This window comes from Chamaea fasciata, unplaced genomic scaffold, assembly GCF_029207755.1.
Source record: "Chamaea fasciata isolate MVZ Bird 193981 ecotype frontalis unplaced genomic scaffold, bChaFas1.0.hap1 SCAF_3, whole genome shotgun sequence".
Taxonomy (NCBI): Eukaryota; Metazoa; Chordata; class Aves; order Passeriformes; family Sylviidae; genus Chamaea; species Chamaea fasciata.
In genome coordinates, this window is record NW_027094088.1 from 45,361,874 (window position 1) to 45,385,384 (window position 23,511).

General features: G+C 35.4%; 1 protein-coding gene across 2 annotated transcripts in view; it reads left to right on the forward strand.

The window, feature by feature from the left end:
• Positions 1 to 23,511, forward strand: part of RYR2 (ryanodine receptor 2) — a 376,644-nt gene that overhangs the window by 231,048 nt on the left and 122,085 nt on the right. For both annotated transcript variants that reach the window (XM_066178844.1, XM_066178845.1), the window contains 15 exons: positions 1,165 to 1,312; positions 4,138 to 4,346; positions 6,250 to 6,424; positions 11,268 to 11,476; positions 12,332 to 12,684; positions 12,917 to 13,031; positions 13,906 to 14,066; positions 14,694 to 14,853; positions 15,125 to 15,211; positions 15,918 to 16,144; positions 17,091 to 17,892; positions 18,405 to 18,605; positions 18,734 to 18,839; positions 21,108 to 21,251; positions 23,123 to 23,396. In XM_066178844.1, the coding sequence (XP_066034941.1) occupies positions 1,165 to 1,312; positions 4,138 to 4,346; positions 6,250 to 6,424; positions 11,268 to 11,476; positions 12,332 to 12,684; positions 12,917 to 13,031; positions 13,906 to 14,066; positions 14,694 to 14,853; positions 15,125 to 15,211; positions 15,918 to 16,144; positions 17,091 to 17,892; positions 18,405 to 18,605; positions 18,734 to 18,839; positions 21,108 to 21,251; positions 23,123 to 23,396 (3,371 nt within the window). The remainder of the gene's footprint in view (positions 1 to 1,164; positions 1,313 to 4,137; positions 4,347 to 6,249; positions 6,425 to 11,267; positions 11,477 to 12,331; positions 12,685 to 12,916; positions 13,032 to 13,905; positions 14,067 to 14,693; positions 14,854 to 15,124; positions 15,212 to 15,917; positions 16,145 to 17,090; positions 17,893 to 18,404; positions 18,606 to 18,733; positions 18,840 to 21,107; positions 21,252 to 23,122; positions 23,397 to 23,511) is intronic.

Consider the following 23,511-nt stretch of genomic DNA (forward strand, 5'->3'; position numbering starts at 1 on the left):
AGTAAGGTACTCTCACTGGAGGCACTGTCTTCTAAAATAATAGGCATTGATTTTGGACTTCTTAGTATACCTAACCAATAATAAAAGCCTCTCATTATCCTTGGCATTGTACTGAAGAGAACAAACAAGAACAATTTTTTATATGATACGTCCGATCTGTAATTTTTTTATGAATATAGATATTCGGGAAAACATGGAGAATTCTTTGCATGATTTCTCTCATTGCCAAAAAATTCTGACAGGATGTGAGAAGAAACTATAGATGAGAAAATAATTCTGTTATTCACTAAAAATTAGATTAGCCATTTAAAGAATCCAGTTAAACACTGCTTTCAAATAAGGTAATTTGGCAGTAGAGGAAAACCTAATTAGTGTTTTTTAATAAACCTAAAATGCAAAGATTAAACCTTACCAATACTTTCATTTCAGCTGGAGAGAGGTTAGTTTAATTATCTACTGCAAAAACTCCACACATGGAGCACATAAATTATATTCTTGCAAACCCCTTTATTTTTGAAAAATACATGTCTTAAGTAGTTCTATAGTAAGGCATGGGTTTATGTTCTGTTTTGTAGTTTATTAATTAGTGTTGCACACATTTATTATTTTTTATTAGTAGTATTTTGTTCTTTTGTTTTTAACTTATTTATTATTTGGGCATTTCATCTATCTTGTTTAGTTCTATAGTAATTAAACAAACACCAGTATATTTGTGGTACAGGAATGTCTCAGCTTTAGTTAGAAACAAATTTCTTTTTATGATAGCTGCTCCATAAACAGTGTATGAAATATGCTGCTGCTCCATAAACAGTGAAATAGCTGCTCCATAAACAGTGAAAAGTTCTTTTGACTTTTCTGTCATACTCTTTGGATCTGTCGTTGTTTCTGTGGTTTGTATTGTTGCTTTATTAAGTATATTTGAGAGAAACTTCCAGCGGGTATAAGACACAGAGCTTTGTTTATTTGTGTGTGTCACTTGTTTTTTAGTGAATTCAGTCTTGTAATTTCTAGACTGTTGCAATTTCTTTGATTCCTTGCCGTATTTGAATTTGCATGATTTCAGTTGATATGAGCAGTAACTTTTATGCTGCTATTGAAGAATGATCTTGTCTGTAAGACAAAACCCAGTTTCTGAAATTGAACTGATTTTTTGTGCTTTTGCAGGATGTGAAAAATCGACGAAATCCTCGCCTTGTACCATATGCTCTTTTGGATGATCGGACAAAGAAGTCCAACAAAGACAGTCTTCGGGAAGCAGTCCGCACCCTCCTAGGCTATGGTTACAATCTGGAAGCTCCTGATCAAGATCATGGTAATTAATTTTTGTCTTTTCTTCTCAAAAAAAAAAGGTTAGGATTTTCCACTCTGCTACTGAATTTGTTGGTCCAGTAAAATATTTTGAACAGTGTTTCCAAATCTAATAGGTGCTTTTTTCCATTTTCTGTTCGCTTAGATCTTAATTTCTTTCTTTTCCTTATTGTTTCCTTTCCTTTTTGTTTCCTTTCCTTGTCCTGTGGCCTCAAATGAATATTTACAAAAAAAAAATACATAAACTCAGTAGCTGTGAATTTTATATTCCTAAAATTTTAACTTTAAATAATGAAGAATTCTACACTTTGTGTGCAATCTTGTATTTAAACAATTAAAGCCACACGATGAACTTTTCTAGAATGAATGACTGCAAACCAAATTTCTGTGAATGTCAACCTATGAGTCTAGAATTAGAGAGTCTGTTCGAGCCATTAAGTTTCCTGGACTTTCTCAGGTCTTGAAAGTTGAATTAGACTATAAGCAAGTTTTAATTCATTTTTTACAAAGTTTTCTTTGAACTTGCATAATTGCCTGGTTGAATGTTACATTGATACTGTGGGCAGTATTTTCAGTTTGAGACATCCTAGACAAGAAAAAAAAATCTGAACTAGTAACAGAGAATTTTAAAAGAAGATACAACATTAAACTCTATAACTGCAGCATATATAATGTTAGGAAAGTACACGAAATCAGGAGACATAATGTACAAATAAAATAAACAGAACTAACCGCTATCAACTTTATTTTGTAAGTTCGCTTAGAGATAAGGAAAGAGGGAATAATCAAAATTGAAACTAGCATCTTTATCACCTCAGCTTTGAGAAATTTGTTTAAACCTTATTTTTTTTTTCTTCATATAGTGATAGTGATAGTGGTTGTTAAGTTTTGACCTATTTAGGCCATAGACCTTCAGTAAAGCATTTCTGCAGAAGATATAACTCATACCTAAAGTGTACACAGGGAACCTACCATTTGAAATTTTTTTTCCGAAGCACATGCATGCACTGATCCTCAGCTTTTATGAGATACTGCCATTAAATTACACCTGAATATGAGGGATTGCTGAAACCATGAATGTGTAACAAAACTGGATTGCTGAATAGGTAGAACAGTGTTTCTTAGTGGAATGGACAGTGTTGGTGGCAGAATGCCATGGTCTCACTCTTAAATCTGCCAAGATTGGAGAGTATAACCCTGCTGCATAATCCTAGAATTTCTTCCCCTCCCACTGTTAGGGAGGAGATGCTGCAAAGAAAGATTGAGCATGACTTCTTCTTGTTTCTGAGAAGGTGAGTTGGCTGGTACAGGAGGCCTTTGCCTCTTGTCAGGATATAGGGGCTGTCTAATGGCGAGAGGGGGAGAGAGCACACTCCTTTTCCACAGTCTGTTCCACATCCTGCTGAACAATAGTTATCCCCTTTTTCATTTAAAGCTCTGAGAACCTCATGCTGCTGCCTTTTCTTGGGAACAAACTGTTGAACACCACTATCTTTTTCCTTAGAATACAGAGATTTTTTAGCTGGTTCTGTGAATGGAGTTACTAATGAAATGTAAAGAATACAAGTGCAATCTTTGAATCTGAAAGACGTGATCAAGGTTGTTGCAAAATTCCCAGAGGAAAGGAACTGCAGAACAGTGTCCCACAAATTGATCTTTCTTGAGCAAAAACTGAAATTGTATTTTGCAAAAGATTTTTATAGTCATTTTGGGGATTTATATTTTGCAATTTGTGAGCTTCTCATCTTTTGGGGGATGCATAAAACATGTCAAAAGGATCCTCTCATCAGCCAAAATCCATATTGTTAATAAGGATTTAGAGCCCTCTAGTGGTGTTCTGCATCTTCAATCATTAACTTTATTTAAACATTAATTTTACAAAGTTCTCTAGTATTGGTTTTTATGTTTTTTTTTATTGCTAATACTTACTGGTTTTCCCACGGCAGCTGTATTTTTGCAATTGCTTAGACTCTAGAAAGCATTTTGTTACTTAAAATCTAAAAAGAAACATTTTCTCAGTTACCATGCTTTGTGGTGTTTCATCCCTACAGATGAGGTACTAAGGGTCTTCAAAAGTGTTCTTAAGGCATTAATTGTGTAGACTATCAAAGAGAAAATTTTACTGATAAAGAATTACATGGCAGAGAGTTGTCTTGCTTAGAGGAAACTTAACGAACCTCACCTAACTGAAGTCAGGCATGGTGGCATAAGAAGTGATGGTTAATTCTGAAGGATGTAATTTTATAGGCTATCCTAGGTGATATTTGAAATGTGGATCTTGATGTGTGTGAGAAAACAGAAGAGAAAGGGAGAACTACTTAGCGTTGTCTAACAAACAGGTGCAGGTAGGTGCAGACAAATTTGATCTTAAAAAAAACTCAGGGAGAAGAGGAATTGTAGCGATTAGACTGGAATGCAGACGTTTCAAATTTTGCACAGGCTTTATTTGATACATTAAAAATTTGTCAGAAAAGATCCATGCTCTTTACCTTTCACCCCGCTAATCTGAGAAAAAGAATCAGAGTCATCTATTTGTAGCTGCATTCAGATTTCTAAGTTCTCTCTTTGTGTGTGTGATGTTTTCCTGTTGTTGTTGTGGGGATTTTTTGTTGTTTATTTAAGCCACTGATTCCAAGCATGGGCAAGGACACTTTCCCCACACAGCTGTTCTGCAGGCACATTCTTCTTTCCATTTCTATGCTCCAAGGGACTCCTTTACCTTTTGCTTTTGCTTTCATTGTTTCTTGACAGTAGTTGAAAACAGTATTTTCTGCATTGACTTTTTTTTTCCCCCCTTTATACTAATTTTAATTATTTTAACCCTTACAGCAACAAGACTGGATGTGTGCAGTGGGATAATGGAAAAGTTCAGGATCTTCCGCACAGAAAAGACCTATGCAGTGAAGGCTGGGAAGTGGTACTTTGAGTTTGAGGCAGTTACTGCAGGAGACATGAGGGTTGGCTGGACCAGGCCGGGTTGTCTGCCAGATCAGGAACTTGGCTCAGATGAAGAAGCTTTTGTTTTTGATGGCTTTAAGGTTTGTATGTGTTTATGTGTAATAATATGAGTGACTGCAAAACTTTTAATGTGTGTGTCTCGTTCCATGTATCATTGCCTCTGTTGCCTTCCCTGCTTTCATTGATGTTTCATGAAATTATTTCTCTGTCTTTGAGGGCCTAGGGAGAGTAACTAGAATCAGTGTCACCTGAAAAATTAATTAGCAAGGTCTGGCATTTCTATAAAGTTTTTTCAAAAATTCAGGTGTTTCTACAGTATAAATAATGAAAATCAAAGTGGCTTAATCAAGTTCAAAATACTGGCAGAGCTGTAATTAGCTATGAATAATTTCTTTCAAGTTTTACTCTGTTGTTCTCTCTAAAAGAAGTGCCATTAAGGAATAAATATGGTTAAGATTATTACCAGTGTTTGAGGCAAACTTTGATACAAAGTTTTTGCAGAAATGTAAGAATTCCAAAGAGTATAGCTAGGTTTTCATGGAAATCCTCACAGATTAAATGAAGTATGGGAGAACCACTAAAGGTTGCTCAAATTTAACTCCGCATGATAAAAATGACTGATTGAAATCTAGTAGTAAAAATATATAGGAAAACAAACCTTTATATTACTGACTATCCTCAGAATAGATTAAATGACTCATTGAAATTTTTAATTTCAGTGTGAGGGCAAGTGCAACTGCTATCCAAACCTCAGTTGTTATTAAGACTACTGATGACTCATTGTCAAATTATTTTTTGTATCTGGCTTTGGAATTAATTTGCCTTATTACTTTTAAAATATGTAACAGAAATCAACAGTATTCCTGGATGTAGCCAGCAAGTAAAACTTCTCAAGATATATTTTATTTATGCTGTGGGAATTTATTTGTTTCCCACTCTTGTGTTGCATGAGAAGATGCCTTGAAAAGAGAACTGAAACTGTTTGTAAAGCATTTTATGTAAATCATTCAAGTCCTCAATTTTTACTGGAATACCTATGTGCTTGCCTTGTGAATCTTAGGTTTCTATGTTTAGGTCTCAATCCACAAAGCTATTTTGTTGTGTTTGATTTTAATGGGTTCTTTCCTTGGCTGGAAAAAAAATTTGACCTTCGAGGTATTGAGAAAGGTTCATTGGTTTTGCACAACTTCTAGGATGGATACAGTGCATAAAAATCAGCTTTTGATGAAATACATGAATAGGAATCCTATCTGTTTTTAGTTATTAATGCTTGTTTTTTTTCTATGCTTGGTTACGGTAATACATAACAGATGTTAATTTATTTGAACTCAAATCCAAGACCCTACTGAAAGCCTTTGCAGTCTTTGAGTTGAAAGTCAGTCAGAGGAATCATTAATCATGCCCTCAGCTACTCTGGAATCTATCAGAAACCCAGCGCTTGTCTCATTCACAGACAGTTCTATTCCTTCCAAAATCTGATATGAGAGAAAGATTAATTTATCTTGCACAAAATATTTTAAGAATTATATGTAAGGAAACAATACAGATTGTTTGCAAGTAATGAATGTATAGGCTGCCAAAGTAAATAAAAACGATTGCTTAAGAAGGGTTTGTGAAGTAGCTATTAAACATTGTCATTGATAGAATATTATTGTGATTACAAGTCTTCCATGGAATTTCTGCAGAAAACTAAACTATACTCCTACTTCTTCCTAAAATGTTGAAATTTTCCATGTCAGCTCTCTTAGCAATGTTTTATAATGCTGATGTGAGTGGTGCTTGCAGGAAATTAATTCTTGGATTTCCATATTAAGAGTCAGCTTGAAGTACTCACAGGCACAGTTTTGGAATGATATTCTGTGAAAGTGTTCATTTTAGTGCCATCCTAATTGAGGCAGTTAATTATTAGTTCTACCCTTAAGGATGACAACAACATATGCATTGTCAATATTTCTTCTTTTAAATGCTTATAATTATTTTCAGGCACAGCGGTGGCATCAAGGTAATGAGCATTTTGGCCGCTCTTGGTTGGCAGGAGATGTTGTTGGATGTATGGTTGACATGAATGAGCACACTATGATGTTCACTTTAAATGGTGAAATCCTGCTTGATGACTCAGGCTCAGAACTTGCATTCAAGGACTTTGAGGTTGCTGATGGTAAGTAGTCTATTATATCGTGCTGTTAACTTGCTATTGCCTGGTTTTCGCTGTGACTTCACTTTAATGTGTTTTGTGTTTCATGTCCCTGTTCTCATCCCTGACCCTGCCTCCCCTGCCTTGTCTTTTTTACTATTTGATTAGAATTAGCCTTTTGGAAAGGACATTTGCTGGGTGTGAAAATGAGGAAGGACTTTTTTCTGTGGTTGTCTTTGTGGCTGTCTTTTGTTGTGAGACCCTTTAACTGTTTTTCAGGGTTGTGTCTGAAGAGGCAGATTCATTATTTTAATATTTCGTCCTCGCTGCAGTAGATCACCATATGATGTAATTGAATTATAGAATGTATCATAGAATGGTTGAGTTGGAAGGGACCTTTTAAGAGCACCTAGTTCATCCCCCTGCCATGTGGGGAAAGGACATCAGATTTTATCTAGATGAAATACTGAAATAATACCAAGCATCTGCCCAATTAGTGAGAAACTGTGGTAGCAAGTTTAAGTCATCTTTAAGGTCTTGTTTTAGCACTGGGAAGAGAAATGACACCTGAGCCAGTCAGCTGATACAAAACTGTCTTCCAAAATATTCTGCTTCATTCTAAACCAGCACATTGACCTTTGTGCCTGTTGTAGGTTTCTTGGTACAGGTTTCAGCATGCACAAGCAGGTGCTACTTTACTGTGAAGACATAACTTATGAGATTGCTAGAGACAGCAAAGATTGTGAGGGCCTGTCGGGTGGCAGATTGATTCTGTTCCAAAGAAGAATTTTTTTTTAACAATTTAATTATATACCTATGTGCAGATAGAAACAGAAAAGGGGTAAGAAATTGTGTTAACTGCCTAAAACTTTGAACTATGGTGTTGTTTAAAAAAAAAAAAGCTTTAGGTTTTCTTTTCTTGTAGGTATATATATTCTGCCAAAAATATTATACATCTGTTAAACAATACATCTGTAGCAGAGAGATAATATTACTTTTTTGATCAATAAGAGCTCCACATAATACTGTTGGGTTACTCATCCCTATTCCCATGGGAAATATGAATTTCATATCTCTTAGTCAATTCCCTCTTTGAATTTTAACGACTTTATTTTCATCTGGATTTCAGAGTATTTTACTTTCAGGAGTGCTTCAGGAGATTTTTTTCCCCTTCGTCTGCCAAACATTAGGAATCAGATATATTTTTACTTTCTTTAAAATTACACAATTGCCATTAATTTTCTGGACTGGCCTGTTACTTTACTGCCTTTGTTACTTTACATTCCTTACATGCAATGGCAACATGATGAGGGATTGGAATACGCAAACTGACTTACTGTTAGTGTTATATGCAAAAAATCATCTTGGTGCCATTACATTTTAATGGCTTTCCAGTTATTAGTTAGTATACTCCCATTGAGGAAGAAACTCAAATTCCATTAAATTCTGAAGGGAGACTGGATTTATTCCAAGTTGATGAAATCACGGTGGCATACTTTTTGTGGTGCTTGTTTTTAGCTGCAGGTTAAAATTGAAACAGATCTCTCTGCTAAAGGAGTTCCTGTCTTGACATGGAGTCTTAAGTCTTTGGTAACCATGTCAGAGACTTTATGTCAAAGCTCTCAGATTTTGCACAATATCCTTGTGATTCACATTAAGTTCCTTTAGTATTATTTATGTAGGAAAGAGCTTGGCCTTTGAAATAACCTTCTAGTCTTTTTTCACAGGAATGTGCTGATTGACCTCAGATTTAATAACTCCAAAGCTGTATTTGAAATTATTATGCATATTTAATACACTTGAAATACCTGAAATAAATTTTTTGAGCTTGCTGCTTTTTTTTTTTTTTTTTTTTTTTTTTTTTTTTTTTGGCTGGCTTTAGTTTGGTTTTGTTACTCTTGCTTAACAGCACTGAGACTTTTCTGCAGGTCATTTCAATCAGTGAATCATGTGCATGTTGTGTTGCTGCAAAAAGGAACCTTTTGCTTTAGAAAGCAGTTAGAATTTCTGATGCAGCCTCACAGTAAATTGGTCCTGTAGATTTAATTTATTTAGGAACAATGAAAAGGGGATATGGTTCTCTGCCAGCTGAGTAATACACCTTGTGCTGCTTGTTAGGTTGTACTGCCAACAAGAGGAGCTCTTTGGGGTTATGGCAGATGAAGTTATTTATGAGATATCATCTCAGTAGTAAAATTGATAAGCATAATTGCATCTTATTATCCATTTGTAGCAGATAAATTTAACTGTAGATATGAACAGGTACACTTGTACAAACTAAAATTTTATTAAGTTGTGATCTCTCTGAGCAGAAACTGCTTGTCTTGTTTGACAGATTGAATCAGGAGATTCATGTTGTATTCTTGAAAGTAGGGAACATTATGAAAAGTGTTGCTGTCCTGTGCTTTTGCTATGTATGATAGACAGTGCTAGAGGGTTACTTTTCATGTGGAAGTGTTTAAGTCTTTTTACTTGTTTTGCTATTTCATACAGCAAAATAAAATTTGCTCCATAGCCCAGTTATGTATCTGGGGATTTGGGGCCAGGTTAGGGGTAAATAATCTTTTTATGTAGCCTCTAGAATTTCCAGGGTTACATGGGATCTGTGAATAATATTATCTAAAATGGCTGGATACTCATACAAAGATGGCTATTGAAATACATTTTTATTCTGTAGAAAGACATGTATCTGCCTTAAGGGCACACATTCTATAAGATGAGGTCCTCGGTCTTTACCATGTATGGAAGAGCCCTAAAACACCTAAATGACAACTAAATCATTGGCAAATCAATGCAGAATCTCACCAGAGACAGAAGTAGGGTTTTCATGGTTAGGACTGGGACTGGTGTTGATATTCCATTTATGCAGAGCCACAGTTATTGTACAGTTACAATTACATGCAGGAATCAGCTACATGTACAGTACTTTCTGTTATCAATGAGAACTGTATTGGTGAGAGGGACTGTCATCTTGATTTCACATTGCCTCCGTTGGCAAGTTAGACAAGATATGCTACATTGAGTAAAAACATCAATGACAGCTTTACCTGTGTAGGAAGTTTTCCCGTGTTTCTTTGTTTTCTTTCAGGGAATCTCACAAATACTTATTTGCATTTTATTGCATTTTATTTGTGTGTGTATTTAAAATACTTGCTTCACATCTAATCTGTCTAGGAGGTTTGGAGGTTTTTTGAAACCGCAGGAAAAATGCGTAGGTAGAAGAATTACCATTTTTTAGGGGTTGAGATGAGAATTGTGAGGTTATTGAAAACAATTTTGATTTTGCTTAGCAACTTTTGCAACATCTTGTGGATTCCTTTAACTCAACAGGGAGCCTAGTAAGTTCTCCCTACTAGAGCTGCTAGGCTTTATCATGGCACATGTCTCTATATGTGAATGTGATTTTCTAACTATAACTAACAACATTAGTTACGTGTTGTTTAATGCATTTTTGTTCTTTTTAGTGCTGGAAAGCACTTGCATTATTGTCCATCACTGGATTTGTACTAGCAGAACTGACACATATCATGCTGTCTGTTTTAGCTGTGTTATCTGAGGAGTTGATACCTCATGATTTAAGAGCCAAGCTGTGAAGATAAAAATCTGGACTTCAACTTATGGCTAATAGTGTTAAGTCATTGAATTTATCATGTCTAATACAAATGCACGTGACAACCAGTTGTGTGTATATGTAGTAAAATCTTCAAAAAGTGGTACTGAAGGCTGATCATTTATCTAGTGGACAGTAATTCCTGTAGATGGTGCTTCGGAGTTTGCTTTGTCTCTGAAGAATAAAGATCATGACTAGATATTCTGCTCTTTTTTTTTTTTTTTTTTTTTTTTTTTATCTGGGAGCCTAAAGAAAAGCAAGGAACTACTTTGTATTTTGTCCTTATATTTTTTCAATACCTGTTATATTCAGGTGAATCAGAATCACTGAACACAGCTTCATGTTTCTCGTTGATAAAAAAGAAAACATTTTGTTAATAACTAGGTCAAATGAATTCTACAAAGTAGTATTTAGCTGTGGAAATCGAAAAGCGAGATGAAAAGAAATAAAAGATTTTCTTAGGTTTTTAGACTGTGAATCTGAAATTGAGGGGAAAAAAAAAAGAAGAACATGCCTGCAGAACAGCTATATGGGGAAAGTGCCCTTGCCCATTCTGGGGGATCAGGAAAAAAAAATTTGTAGAAGAAGTCACAAATGTGTTCCCTGTGCTAGTGAAACAGTAAGATGCATACAAATGTAAAGCTGATTCAAAAGGTAAAACAGAAAACACAATCCCAAACCAAAATACCTTAAGGTTCATGAAGCTGTGGTGTCATATTATCAGTTCTCATTTTCCAGAACTAGAGTTTTCTGAATTTTTAAAATGAATTAATTTTATTAAAAAAAAAAAAATCTATGACATGCACTTTGTATATATTTGTAGGTTTTTTTCCCAGTATTATAGCTGCATGGAGAAGCACTGTTTTACTTTTAAGTAAAATTCTCTCAAACTATGATGGATAATGACATTTTAGGAGGGATACTAAAAAGTAGAAAGCCTTAAATAAAATTGCCAGTACTCTACCAGCTCAGCAGAGAAATAAACCAAAGAGCTGGCTATCAGACTCTGTGGGGTAGCTTGAGTGTTGCCTAAAATATCCATGAATATTAGAGGGCTTTTTTTTTTCCAGAATGATGTTTAAGATACATTACTTGGTGACAGGCAAGATGTGATCTGCTGTTGATGGTTGCTTACCTTTATAATATTTGCTTTTAGGATTATTTTTTCCACAAATGGTTTTTAATTCAGTTATGGAAGAGAGCAGTTCACTGATGTTCATTATGTAAAACCCACGTGTTCTTTCATCTTGTTTTAAGGATTTCTACCTGTGTGCAGCCTGGGCCCATCTCAAGTGGGAAGAATGAACTTTGGAAAAGATGTCAGCACTCTAAAATATTTCACTATATGTGGCTTACAGGAAGGGTATGAACCCTTTGCTGTTAATACAAACAGAGACATCACCATTTGGCTGAGTAAAAGGCTTCCTCAGTTTCTACCAGTGCCACAAAACCATGAACACATTGAGGTTTGTGATCATAGAGAAATGTTTCTAGGCACTTGAATATGTTTGAGTTCCAAACAAGATTTTAATGTGGTATGTTTACCTACTTCTGGATGAACCTTAACACCTGTTCCAAATTTCTTATATTCTGTAGGGTTGCAAAGAATGTAATTGTTTCATTGGTACTTTTTCTTTCTGCAAAACCTGTGATTTATGTTAACATGACGTGCTGTGAGACAAATTATACAAGATACCTTCATTAAGAGCTCCTTGTGCAGTGAGAGCTATGTAAGAAACTTCTAGAAACTGGGCATTTTTAAATAACAGATACCATGTGTTCTCATGCACACACTTTTTGATTTTTCCATAGCGGATTGGTTTTGTATGTAATAAATATTTATTAGCCAATTGTGTCAACACTTATGTCCCAATAAGTCGTGCATCTTTAAAGAACTGAATTCATGCCTTGTAAGTTTGCCATGAAATCCTTCTGAAACTATGTAATGAGAACTCTTTTTCAGCTGGTGTGTAGTATTTAAGAAACACTTTATGCTCTTTCCTATGTACATGCATGGTTTTTATTCCTTGGCCTGTGTTGTTCTGGGCAGAGTTGGATTTATGTTGCAAAGAGTTATGGTAGAAGCATAATTTCTTTGTGACTTTTTTTTAAATTTAACAATGGAGCAACAAAAACATCCTGTCCTCATAGTATTTGTCTCCCTTCAAAAGGACAGCACATGATTGCAATGCATTGGAATGTTGACACCATGCTGTTGCAAGTTTTGCAAGTCATGGATGCTTTTTATAGAAATATAATTGAATATTTACGTGGCAGAAAAAGCATCAGCTTCAAAAAAACTACATCTTTATGTTTCATAGGTGATGAGAATTGATGGCACCATAGACAGCTGCCCCTGTCTGAAGGTCACACAGAAGTCCTTTGGCTCACAGAACAGTAAAACAGACGTCATGTTTTTTCGATTAAGCATGCCCATTGAATGTGCTGAGGTGTTCTCCAGATCAGCTGCAGGAGGGTTACCAGGCTCTGGTCTTTTTGGCCCAAAAAATGATTTGGAGGATTATGATGCTGATTCTGATTTTGAGGTTCTAATGAAAACTGCTCATGGTCATCTAGTTCCTGACCGGGCAGAAAGAGAAAAAGATGCCACAAAACCGGAGTTGAATAACCATAAAGATTATGTTCAAGAAAAGCCCTCACGTCTTAAACAAAGGTTAGTAGCTTGCTACCTTTTCTCACTCCTCCCCCTTCTGCTTCTAAAAGTAGAGGAAAATGCCACTCATTTCTGATAGACCAGCCAAGTAACTTTTGAATATACGGTTTAAGGTCAGAATTAATGTAAGTGCTTTTAAAAATGAGCTTGTCTCTTTCTGTTTTCTGAATAATTTTTGTCTGTGCTTGAGTTTTTAGTAGAGATTTTAATTTTACTGTTTTTTTAATTGCAGATTTATGCTCAGGAGGACAAAGCCAGAATATAGCACGAGTCATTCTGCACGGCTTACTGAGGATGTGCTAGCAGATGATAGGGATGACTATGATTATTTGATGCAAACTTCCACGGTATTGTAATACAGGATTGATGTTTTAGCTGTTTGGGGTTTTTTAGTTGTTTGGTTTACGTTTTTTAACTAATTACATGGTTTTTCTTGCTGTAAGTGTTTCAGAAACAAACTAATTTTCAATTTAAATGTCAGTGGTAGTTCTAAACTTCTGCTTAAGTTGAGACTGTTTTGTCCCTTTTACTTTGATTTGATTGTCAGACTAAAACTGTTTCCAAATGAAAACCTATAAACCAGTTGAATGCATTTTTGAAACTACTGTTGATAACACCAGGAATAAAAGAGGAGGATTAAGCAGTTTTAGAATAATGGAATAACTTGGAAGAGGTACATTAAACTAGTAGGTCACTGTTCAGGACCATTTGAAAACATCTCTACTAATTCTTCAGAACATTTATTTAATGGAATTCCCAGTGAAAGTTTTGTGCAGGTTTTGTAGATCTTTCTCTGACAAGGTCAGTTCCATGAGCACTCCTTCCTCAATGTTCAGAGGAAAACAAATACTCCTCTTCTGGATGTGTTCTCTTTCTAGAAGATATTAGATACTAGAAACTGAATCATCTGCAGTATGAAAATTACAGTTGCTGTAGAAATATAGCTTACACTGCTATGATGCAGGTGCCTTCAATACCAACATATAAACTGCATATTTAATCTTTCAATTTTTTGTTTTAAAATGCATATTTTGTTGGCTGTATTTTGGTTTGTGTTTATAGTCTTTGTTGCATTGCTTGTGAATTATACTTGAACAAGCCTATGCTACTTTTGAAGAGATTACATGTCTTCAAATTTAGAGGAGCAAATTAACTCTGAATCAAATTGATACACTGGGGAACAAACACTAACATTTGATAATGTTATTTTTTTATTAACAGTACTATTATTCTGTGAGAATATTCCCTGGCCAAGAACCTGCTAATGTCTGGGTGGGCTGGATTACCTCAGACTTTCACCAGTATGACACGAGCTTTGACTTGGACAGAGTGCGTACCGTCACAGTTACACTGGGAGACGAAAAAGGGAAGGTTCATGAGAGGTTGGTTACAATTTGCTTGAAAAGGCCTATATTTTATGCCCATAGAAGCAACTTGCAATTTATAAGGTGTAAATCCAGTCCATTTACTGTAATTGGATTGATGTAGAAAAAATAATTAAAACAGCAGTAGTAGGAAAAAGTGTTAATTTGATTGTTACCCGCTCTTGCTTGTGAAGAAACAGTGGACTAATGATCTAGTCCAATCAATAGGCAGTGAAAAGTTAAATAGTGCAGCTTTCTATATAGTTTGAAATTATGATCCTGTAAATATTGACTTTTGAGGCCAAAATTAGTACATGAGCTGGTCTCAGCACTTCAGTTTATTATGCATACCAGAAGCTTTTGTTATGCTTATCATTAAATGATTTAAAACCTTGACTTCAAAGTGGATTTCATCTTTGGTATTTTACAAATGATTTGAATGTTTTTCATACATTGTCATCTTCAGTTTTTATATTTTTTCAGTTATGATGTTCATGTTTCATTGATTTTTGGCAGTGGTTAGGATGTGATCCATTGTTTTTGGCCACAAGGCCCTGTATGTTTGCAGCTGTGCAAGGTTGCTCTTAGTTTGTTGCAGGAATTTTGCACAACCATTCATAAATAAATTTATCTTTTGGCATTCAGTATAAAACGCAGCAACTGCTATATGGTGTGCGCAGGAGAGAGCCTGAGCCCTGGACAAGGACGTAACAATAATGGTCTGGAAATTGGTTGCTTGGTTGATGCTGCCAGTGGCCTGCTGACCTTCACAGCTAATGGCAAAGAACTGGGCACTTACTATCAGGTGAGTATTTTTTTATGAAATCTTGCAGTAGGAAGGGGGAAAACTGAATCCTTCGCCTGCATCGTTAGAGGCTTTAGTACAAGATTGTGTGAAAAAGTTGGCATCACTGATATGGCACCTACTATCAGGTGAGTATTTTTTGATGATATCTCGCAGTAGGAAGGAGGAAAACTAAATCCTTAGCATGCACCATTAGAGGCTTTAGTACAAGATTGTAAGAAAAAGTTGGCATCACTTATATGGCAGTAATTTTTCCCTTTGTTTTATCTAGGTTGAACCAAGTACAAAGTTGTTTCCTGCTGTATTCGCTCAAGCTACAAGCCCCAATGTTTTCCAGTTTGAATTGGGAAGAATAAAGGTAAATAATTCTTGGTTTTGTGCAGGTTTAGGACAAACATTTCACATAAAATAATTTTTATTTTATTTTTGCTATTTATTTCCTGTCATGTTTCTTGGCATTTGGGACATTTTTATGATTCCAAGTGTTTGCACTATTGCAATTTTTATTCTTAACTCTGTTTAAATACTTAATGAATTTAAAATACAGTACATTGAATAAGAAGGGTTGAAACTGATCAGAATTTTCTGAATCTTGTCTTTTGTGGTGAAACAAAATTGCTTGGGTTGGTAAAGCAAATCTCTTAATTTTACAAACAGAGCAAGGATGACTGGTGTATCTGAAGAATTTGGTTAGAGTTTTAAAATAATTTTTAAAGCACATTCAGATAGAGCACAAGAAAACTGGGCTGAATTTTTCTACCTTGCTTTGGATACTTGGATATCTAAGAAATCAGAAGAGGTAAAAGAAAAATGGAGTCCAAGGAAGTAACCACATGTGGCAGCGAAGTTTATTTCAAATTTGGCTGTTCTGAAAAAACAAGTATGGAAAATGCTGTCTTGCTGCTTGTCTTCCAACAGTTCCTAGCTTGTTTTAAAAACCAGTGAAAATGCTGATTTTCTGCATTTGCTCTACTTTACTATATATTGAGTATATTTCTGGAAAAGAAATACAGTGTTTGGTTAAGATGAGGAAACTGATTGTCTCTTCAATTGGAATTTTCCAGAATGTAATGCCATTGTCTGCTGGGTTATTCAAAAGTGAACACAAAAACCCAGTCTCTCAATGTCCTCCGCGCCTCCATGTCCAGTTTCTGACTCATGTGCTTTGGAGCAGAGTGCCAAACCACTTCTTGAAGGTGGATGTGTCTCGGATCAGTGAACGTCAAGGCTGGATGATACAGTGCCTGAATCCTTTGCAGTTCATGGCCCTTCATATTCCTGAGGAAAACAGGTTGATGTTTGTTTTGTACTGTATCAGAGTTATGCTGGAACTATGAACCTAGTCATGTAATGCATCTGTGTAAGAAAGGCCCAAGGTCTTCTCTGTATTTATAACATTATTTATTTATTTATTTGTTTGTTTGTTTATTTATTTATTTATATGTAAATATAGACAGTGTATTTTGACTTAACTAATATTAAAAATATCCAAATTTCCAGTGTTCTCAAATCTCCCTTTTTTTACTGTTTCCAACCTCTTCCAGTTTCTCTCCAAACATAATAGTGTATGCAGATTTGCAAAGAAAATGAAAGAAACTCTGTTTGTAAATTACTAAAAATAATCTGTAAAATAAGCAAAAATCTGGTTTTGTAGAGATTTTTCAAGGTTTGTGACCAATTTAATTATTCCAGTGCTTTAATTTTCCTAAATTTAATTAAAAGGGTTGAAGAAATTTAACTCTGTGATTTCCTTGTTACCCAAATGTCTGAGCATTTTGCCGGTGCATAAACTGAAAACCAAGTCACCAAGAACAACACTGCACCCTCTTTAAATGTACTGGTTAGTCTTTTGCCACTTCGCACCCCCAGATTTAAAACCAGTAAATGATATAAATATCTTAACCCCAACTGGTTTTAAAACCCTGTTTTTCAGTTACATGAATTCTTTGTACTATGAGAAAGTATTCTGTGTTAAGTAAATAATTTGGACTTTTTTCCCCACTGAAAGTAGTTTAAGTAATGATTTTAGGACTGACTGGAATAAATTTGAGATTAAATTTTGTTATTAGTCTTGATTATTGCATTGACAGTGTTTCTGACATGAAAGCTGAAATATGGAAAAAGCCCGTCCCAGGAACTGATACTACGCTAATGTTATCCGTAGGGAGAAGTTTGAATCCTTTCAAAAAATATTTTTGCATGTGGGATTTACTATGTTGTTTTTTTCTTCTCTGCAGAACAATTGATATTTTAGAGCTGACAGAGCAAGAAGAATTGCTGAAATTTCACTACCACACCCTCCGACTGTATTCAGCTGTTTGTGCTTTAGGGAACAACCGAGTGGCCCATGCTCTGTGTAGCCATGTGGATGAATCCCAGCTCCTCTATGCTATTGAGAATAAATACATGCCAGGATTATTGCGTGCAGGGTATTATGACTTGCTCATTGACATCCATCTAAACACCTATGCAACTGCCAGGCTGATGATGAATAATGAATTTATAGTTCCAATGACAGATGAGACCAAGAGTATTACTTTGTTTCCTGATGAAAACAAAAAACACGGCCTTCCTGGTATAGGACTTAGCACTTCATTAAGGCCAAGAATGCAGTTTTCCTCTCCGAGTTTTGTAAGCATTAGCACTGAGTGCTTTCAGTTCAGTCCTGAATTCCCTCTGGAAATATTGAAGGCCAAAACCATAGAGATGCTGACTGAAGCTGTCCAGGAGGGAAGCCTCCATGTCAGAGATCCAGTTGGAGGTTCCACAGAATTTCTCTTTGTCCCTCTCATCAAGCTCTTTTATACCCTCCTAATCATGGGAATCTTCCACAATGAGGATCTGAAACACATCTTGCAGTTGATTGAGCCCCGAGTTTTCAAAGAAGCAATGAGCCAAGAGGATGAAATTGATTTCTCAGAGAAGGAGTTCACTTCAGATGGGCTCAAATCAGAAGAAGGAGAGGAAGAAACCAGAGGGGAGCAAATGCCAAAGGAAGGACTCCTTCAGATGAAGCTTCCAGAACCTGTTAAATTACAGGTAAAAATACTGTTTTGGTAGTGATTGTTCCTGTTTTCTTCATGTGGTAATTTATCTTTCAAGGAATAAACTGTTTTGAAATGATTTTTTTTAGTTAAATAGAAAAGTAATTTCCTTACAGAAAACTAGAAGATTTAGTATCTTTCTGATGAAATAAACTTGCTCACCATAGATCAAGCAACTATGGTTTCATTAAAAAGAATTACTTGCACAATGCCATTGGTAGTGAATTTCTTATTTTTATGGATCCAAACAGAAAATAAATTCCCTAGAAGAAAGGGGTAAATCCGTTGTCTTATAGCTTTATTTATGTCTGAGGCACATTAATCCCTTGCAGATGCCAGATATTCCTGGTGTAAGGTTGCTTTGCGTGTAGTTAATAACAGCATTAAATGATGCAGACACTCTATTTGATAGTGCCTGTTGCTGTAGGAAATCCATCCTTACTTGTGTAATATGCAGAAGATATTTCTTAGCCAGCCAACTCATGTCTTAAAATACTGTTTTCTTAGATGTGTCACCTACTCCAGTACCTGTGTGATTGCCAAGTACGGCACAGAATAGAAGCCATTGTAGCATTTTCCGATGATTTTGTGGCCAAGCTTCAGGAGAATCAGCGCTTCCGGTACAATGAAGTGATGCAGGCCTTGAACATGTCTGCTGCCCTGACAGCTAGAAAAACAAAAGAATTCAGATCCCCTCCTCAAGAACAGGTACATCTTACAATGGACAGTTTTCTTGTTGCCCTCTATTTGCTTTTTATGTTGCAGAGTTCTGTTTGATTTGAAAGTTTTTCATTTCGGAGATCAGTGTAATTTGTCTTTTCTTTGTATTCTCTAAGATCAACATGCTGCTGAACTTTAAAGATGATAAAAATGATTGTCCTTGCCCTGAAGAAATTCGGGATCAACTCTTGGATTTCCATGAAGACCTAATGACACACTGTGGTATGTCTTGTTACTGAATGTTTTTACTTTTTAAATTATATTAGCTTTAGAAGCAATTTTATAAGTAATTTTATGTAAGAAACATAAACTGAATAATCTGTAAATTACACTGTATAAATTATAATAATTATCAAATAAAGATAATTAGTTTTTAGTCAAAACCAAGGAAATATCCTTATCTGGCTGAACGAGAAGTGAATGTTTTGCTTGCATTGTTGGATGCTTTCCAGCTTTTCAATATTTTTCTTGTATTTGGTAACAGAAAGTACAGATGAAATAAATAATTTAGATGTACATTGGAAAGGAAAACAAGCTTTATATTTAGATTCTTTCCATTTTTCTTTAGTTGTTTTCCATTTTTCTTCTCTGTTCAAATTGCTTAACATATTTTTTTGTTAACTTTTTCTTGTGGAGGAAAATAGGAATTTTCATTATCTACAAGTAGAAAATGAATTTTGTGGGTCAGAGGGTGCATTATCATAGAGCAGAACTAATTACTCTGTGTATTGCAAAATAAGTAAAACATTTACACATCCTAAGTCCAATGTTTGCTTGGTCAGCCACCACTTGGGGATTCACATTTTGTGGAATGGTTGAGAAACAAAGTGTTGAAAGTTTTCAAGTCAAAAAAGCACAACTAGAGCTCAGGGAGTAGTGTAACTGTGGGAAAAGAGACATTCAATTTGGGTAATTTCAGACCATCTCTGTGTTCCAAGTGATAAGACATTTCAATGTCTTTACTCTTAATTAGTTTGGTTGAGGAGACTGACATCTATATAGTTTGTAATATGATTTAGTTTATAATAGGAATTTACTGATGATCATTACTTAGTGTAGCATCAATTGCCCTGTTATGACAAAGTATAACAAGATAACTTTTAAGAGAAATGGAATTGCATCTAATGCAAAAAAATCAGACCACTAGAACCAGATGCAGTAAATTGAGAAGAATGATGTTATGTCATGAAGAAAAATTCTGTAAAAGTCAAGACTGTTAAAGAACTCTCCACAAACCCCTTAACTTCAAAACTTATTTAGGAAACTAAAAAATCTAGAAAATGGTTGAATGACATTTTTACTTGGACTTAGTGTGAGTAATAGGTACAGGTTGAGATTTTGAATTCCTCTGCAATGTATGTGTGAATCAAAATCAATAGGTAAAAAAATAAGAGAAATGATCTGATAGGAATCTCATGAAGTTCAGCGTTGAGAAGTATAAAGTCCTGCACCTGGGAAGGAATAACTCCTGCAGCAAGGGCAGGCTAGGGACAAAATTAGAAAGTAGCTTTGCACAAAAGCTAGGGTCTTCAGTACAAGAGAGACATGGCCGAACTGGGGTGAGGCCGGGGAGGAGTCATCAAAGATAGTTTAATTCTTGGACCATCTTTTGTACAAGGAGAGATTGACAGGACTGGCATTGTTTAACTTGAAGAGAAAGCTCAAAGGGGGATGGTATCAATGTATATAAATACCTGTTGGGCAGGGGGAATTTAGAAGGTTAAGACAGACTTTCCTCTGTGATGTCTAGTGACACAAATTGAAAATCAGGAAATTCTACTTGTTTGTTACTGTAGGGTGATGGAACTCAAGAATAGGTTGCTCAGAGAGGTTGTGAAGTCTCTTTACTGTAGGAGATATTGAAAACCTCACTGGACATGGTCCTGGGCAACTTGCCCTAGCTGAACTCGCTTTGAGCTGGAAGGCTGGACTCTAAAGCCTCATTCCAAACACAGCTGTTCTGTGAATCTTCACATTGATTATTCTTACATTTTTATAGCTTTTTATAGTAATGTCATGAAAGATCACTGTATTCTGAGGATGGCTACTTTCTTTTGACTGATCACTGCAAAGCATATTTGTTGTAACACTTGTACTTTCACTTCTTTTAGATGTTTTACCTAAAAATCTTTACTACTACCACTTCAACCACACTGTATCTCTAGGGACTATATTTACACTTGTGAGCTACATATATCCAAAACACAGTTATCAGTGTTAGTGGGGAAAAATGCATACTGGGGGAAATCTGTTTATGTTTTATCATAACATCACACAATTTATGTGCTAAATTGCTAAGGTTTGCCTGCACTCTCCTGCTTGGCACATATGCCTGTTTTAAACCTGTTCCAAATGCTGGTTAAGCATGTCCCATATAAAACTCTCAGAGCAAAACAACAGTTAAGTTTAATTATGTTTGTACATACAAGATGTCTGTAGCTTGCTTAATTTTATTCTTTAAGTACTTTGTGCATTTTTTTTTAATTTCAGGAATTGAATTAGATGAAGATGGAACCTTGGATGGCAACAGTGATTCAACCATTAGGGGTCGCCTCCTATACCTTATGGAAAAAGTTACATATCTGAAGAAGAAACAAGCTGAGAAGGCAGTTGATGAAGATGATAAGACATCCTGTAAGCAAAATTAAATCAGTTTATTGCAACTTAATTAAAAAAGGGGAAAGAAGCAGACCAGGAAGTTCTTCATATGTTTTCAGCCAAAACAAGGTGTATTTTTAGTGAAATATCTGTGCAACTTAAAGAATAAGCACAGATGGATTTATTAGGCAGATTTGTTTCCCAGTGGGATGTAGAAGAAAATTTCTTTTAGTGACACTTTTGCCCCATATCCTTTGTTGGTTCATAAATTTTTCAGATTGTATCTTGCTTTTAATAGAATTAGTCCAGACCTAGTAATTGTGGCAAGGTCTGCTTTATGAGAACTTCCTCAGCTGCAGCAGCTTCAAATCAGTATTTGCATGAAGATTACCATATGAAATAATCTGCAATTAGACTGTAATTAGCAGAAGCCTCCCCATCGAACCTAAAATTCAAGATTTGCTGACTATAACTCTGTTCCGTCATTTTTGCTGATACTTTCTGCCTTTTCATCTTGGTAAGAATCACTGCCAGTGGCATCCTAGTTCTGCAGTTGGTGCCAACTGACTACTTAAATTTTATTTATCTTTTTGTCAGTGTTTCTTTTATTTTTATCTTTTTTTCCTCGTTATTTTGTGTTATATGGTGGTTTCAAATGTCCTTATTTTTTATGTGATAATTAGAGGCAAGAATGCAGAATCTGGTGATGAATCTTCTCTCTTCCTCTTTTTCCTTGTAGTAAGCATAAAAGCTCCATGCAACCTGATTCTCTCTTTCTCGTATTAGTAGAAAGGCTATTATATTAAACAAACAGACCCACAGGTAGGTGAAATGCAGTATTGCAGTTATCCAAACAGGAAAAAAGTGATTGACTGCTCCTGGGATTCTTCATTTAAAAAAACCCAAAACAGAACAGACCAATCCACACAAAAAACTTAGCATTGGGTCCCTTCTTGTTATTAATTATTTCAGTCATCCTGAAATAGCAGCCCAGACACATTTCATCTTTGTCCTTATTTAAAAAGTGTTTTTATTCTAAAAAATGCTATACTCTGTGTCAATGGAAACACTTGTAGTACAGTGCCTGGACGGTAACAATGAAATTGTTAACATTACTACTGTTATTTTTTACCCTTTCCCTGTATTAGTAAAAATCCTCTTCTTTGTTAAACATTCAATTTTCTGTAAACTCCTTTTTCTTCAGTACTTTTTGTAAGGACTTTTATTTTTGTTTGTTAGTTTGAGTTAACCTGGAATTACCTGAACTGCAATTACATAGCTTGTCTATATCAGCGTATCTTTCCCAAACATACATATATCCCAATTTACAAAGATTATCACTGACACTACCAGATACAGGTTTCTTGCTTCATTAGAGACTAGGAATATGCAAATGATGATTTGCCATTGATTTAATATTAGTGTCTTTTTCTTTTGAAGGGCCTTTGGCAAAACAGTGAATTAAATCATTTTGTTGTGTACATTATAAAACTTTGAGCGGATACAGACCTTAGACATGTAAATACATATTATGTAATTTATATATGCTACCAGTATAATTTTTAAGCCTTACTTCATAATAGGCCAAAAGAGCTCTCAGACCTATATTCGTAGAAAAATACTGAAAGGAATATACAGAAATAAATCTGATGGCTTTGTGAGCATCCTGTTTGTCTTCACAATTTTTTTTGTTTAATTTTAATTTTTAATGTAGGCTTTTGGTTTTAGGGTATTTCTGCTTCTGGTTTTGTTTTTCTTTGACAGACTCCTAAAGAAATACCAAGAAAAAGATGCTTCTTAGGAATTGAATTCATTCTAATTCGTGTTGCACAGCGGGTTCTGAGGGACTTGCAGGAGGGAGATGAGCAATTAATGGTAATTCTGTGATTTATTTGTTTTCTTCACAGCTACTCTCCAGCAGCTGATTTCGGACACGATGGTGCGTTGGGCCCAGGAATCAGTGATAGAGGACCCAGAGTTAGTGAGGGCCATGTTTGTGTTGCTGCATCGCCAGTATGATGGTATTGGTGGCCTGGTTCGAGCCCTGCCAAAGACCTACACCATAAATAGTGTGTCTGTGGAAGACACCATCAATCTGCTGGCATCCCTTGGCCAAATCCGTTCCTTGCTTAGTGTCAGAATGGGGAAGGAAGAGGAGAAGCTTATGATTCGCGGATTAGGGTAAATAACTGGAGTGTAACTTCTCTTTATTTATGGATTTTTTTTTTGCTATTTGTTGTATGGTTATGGCCAAGGTTGTACATGAAGTTTGAATCTGAATATGGGGTGTAAATGC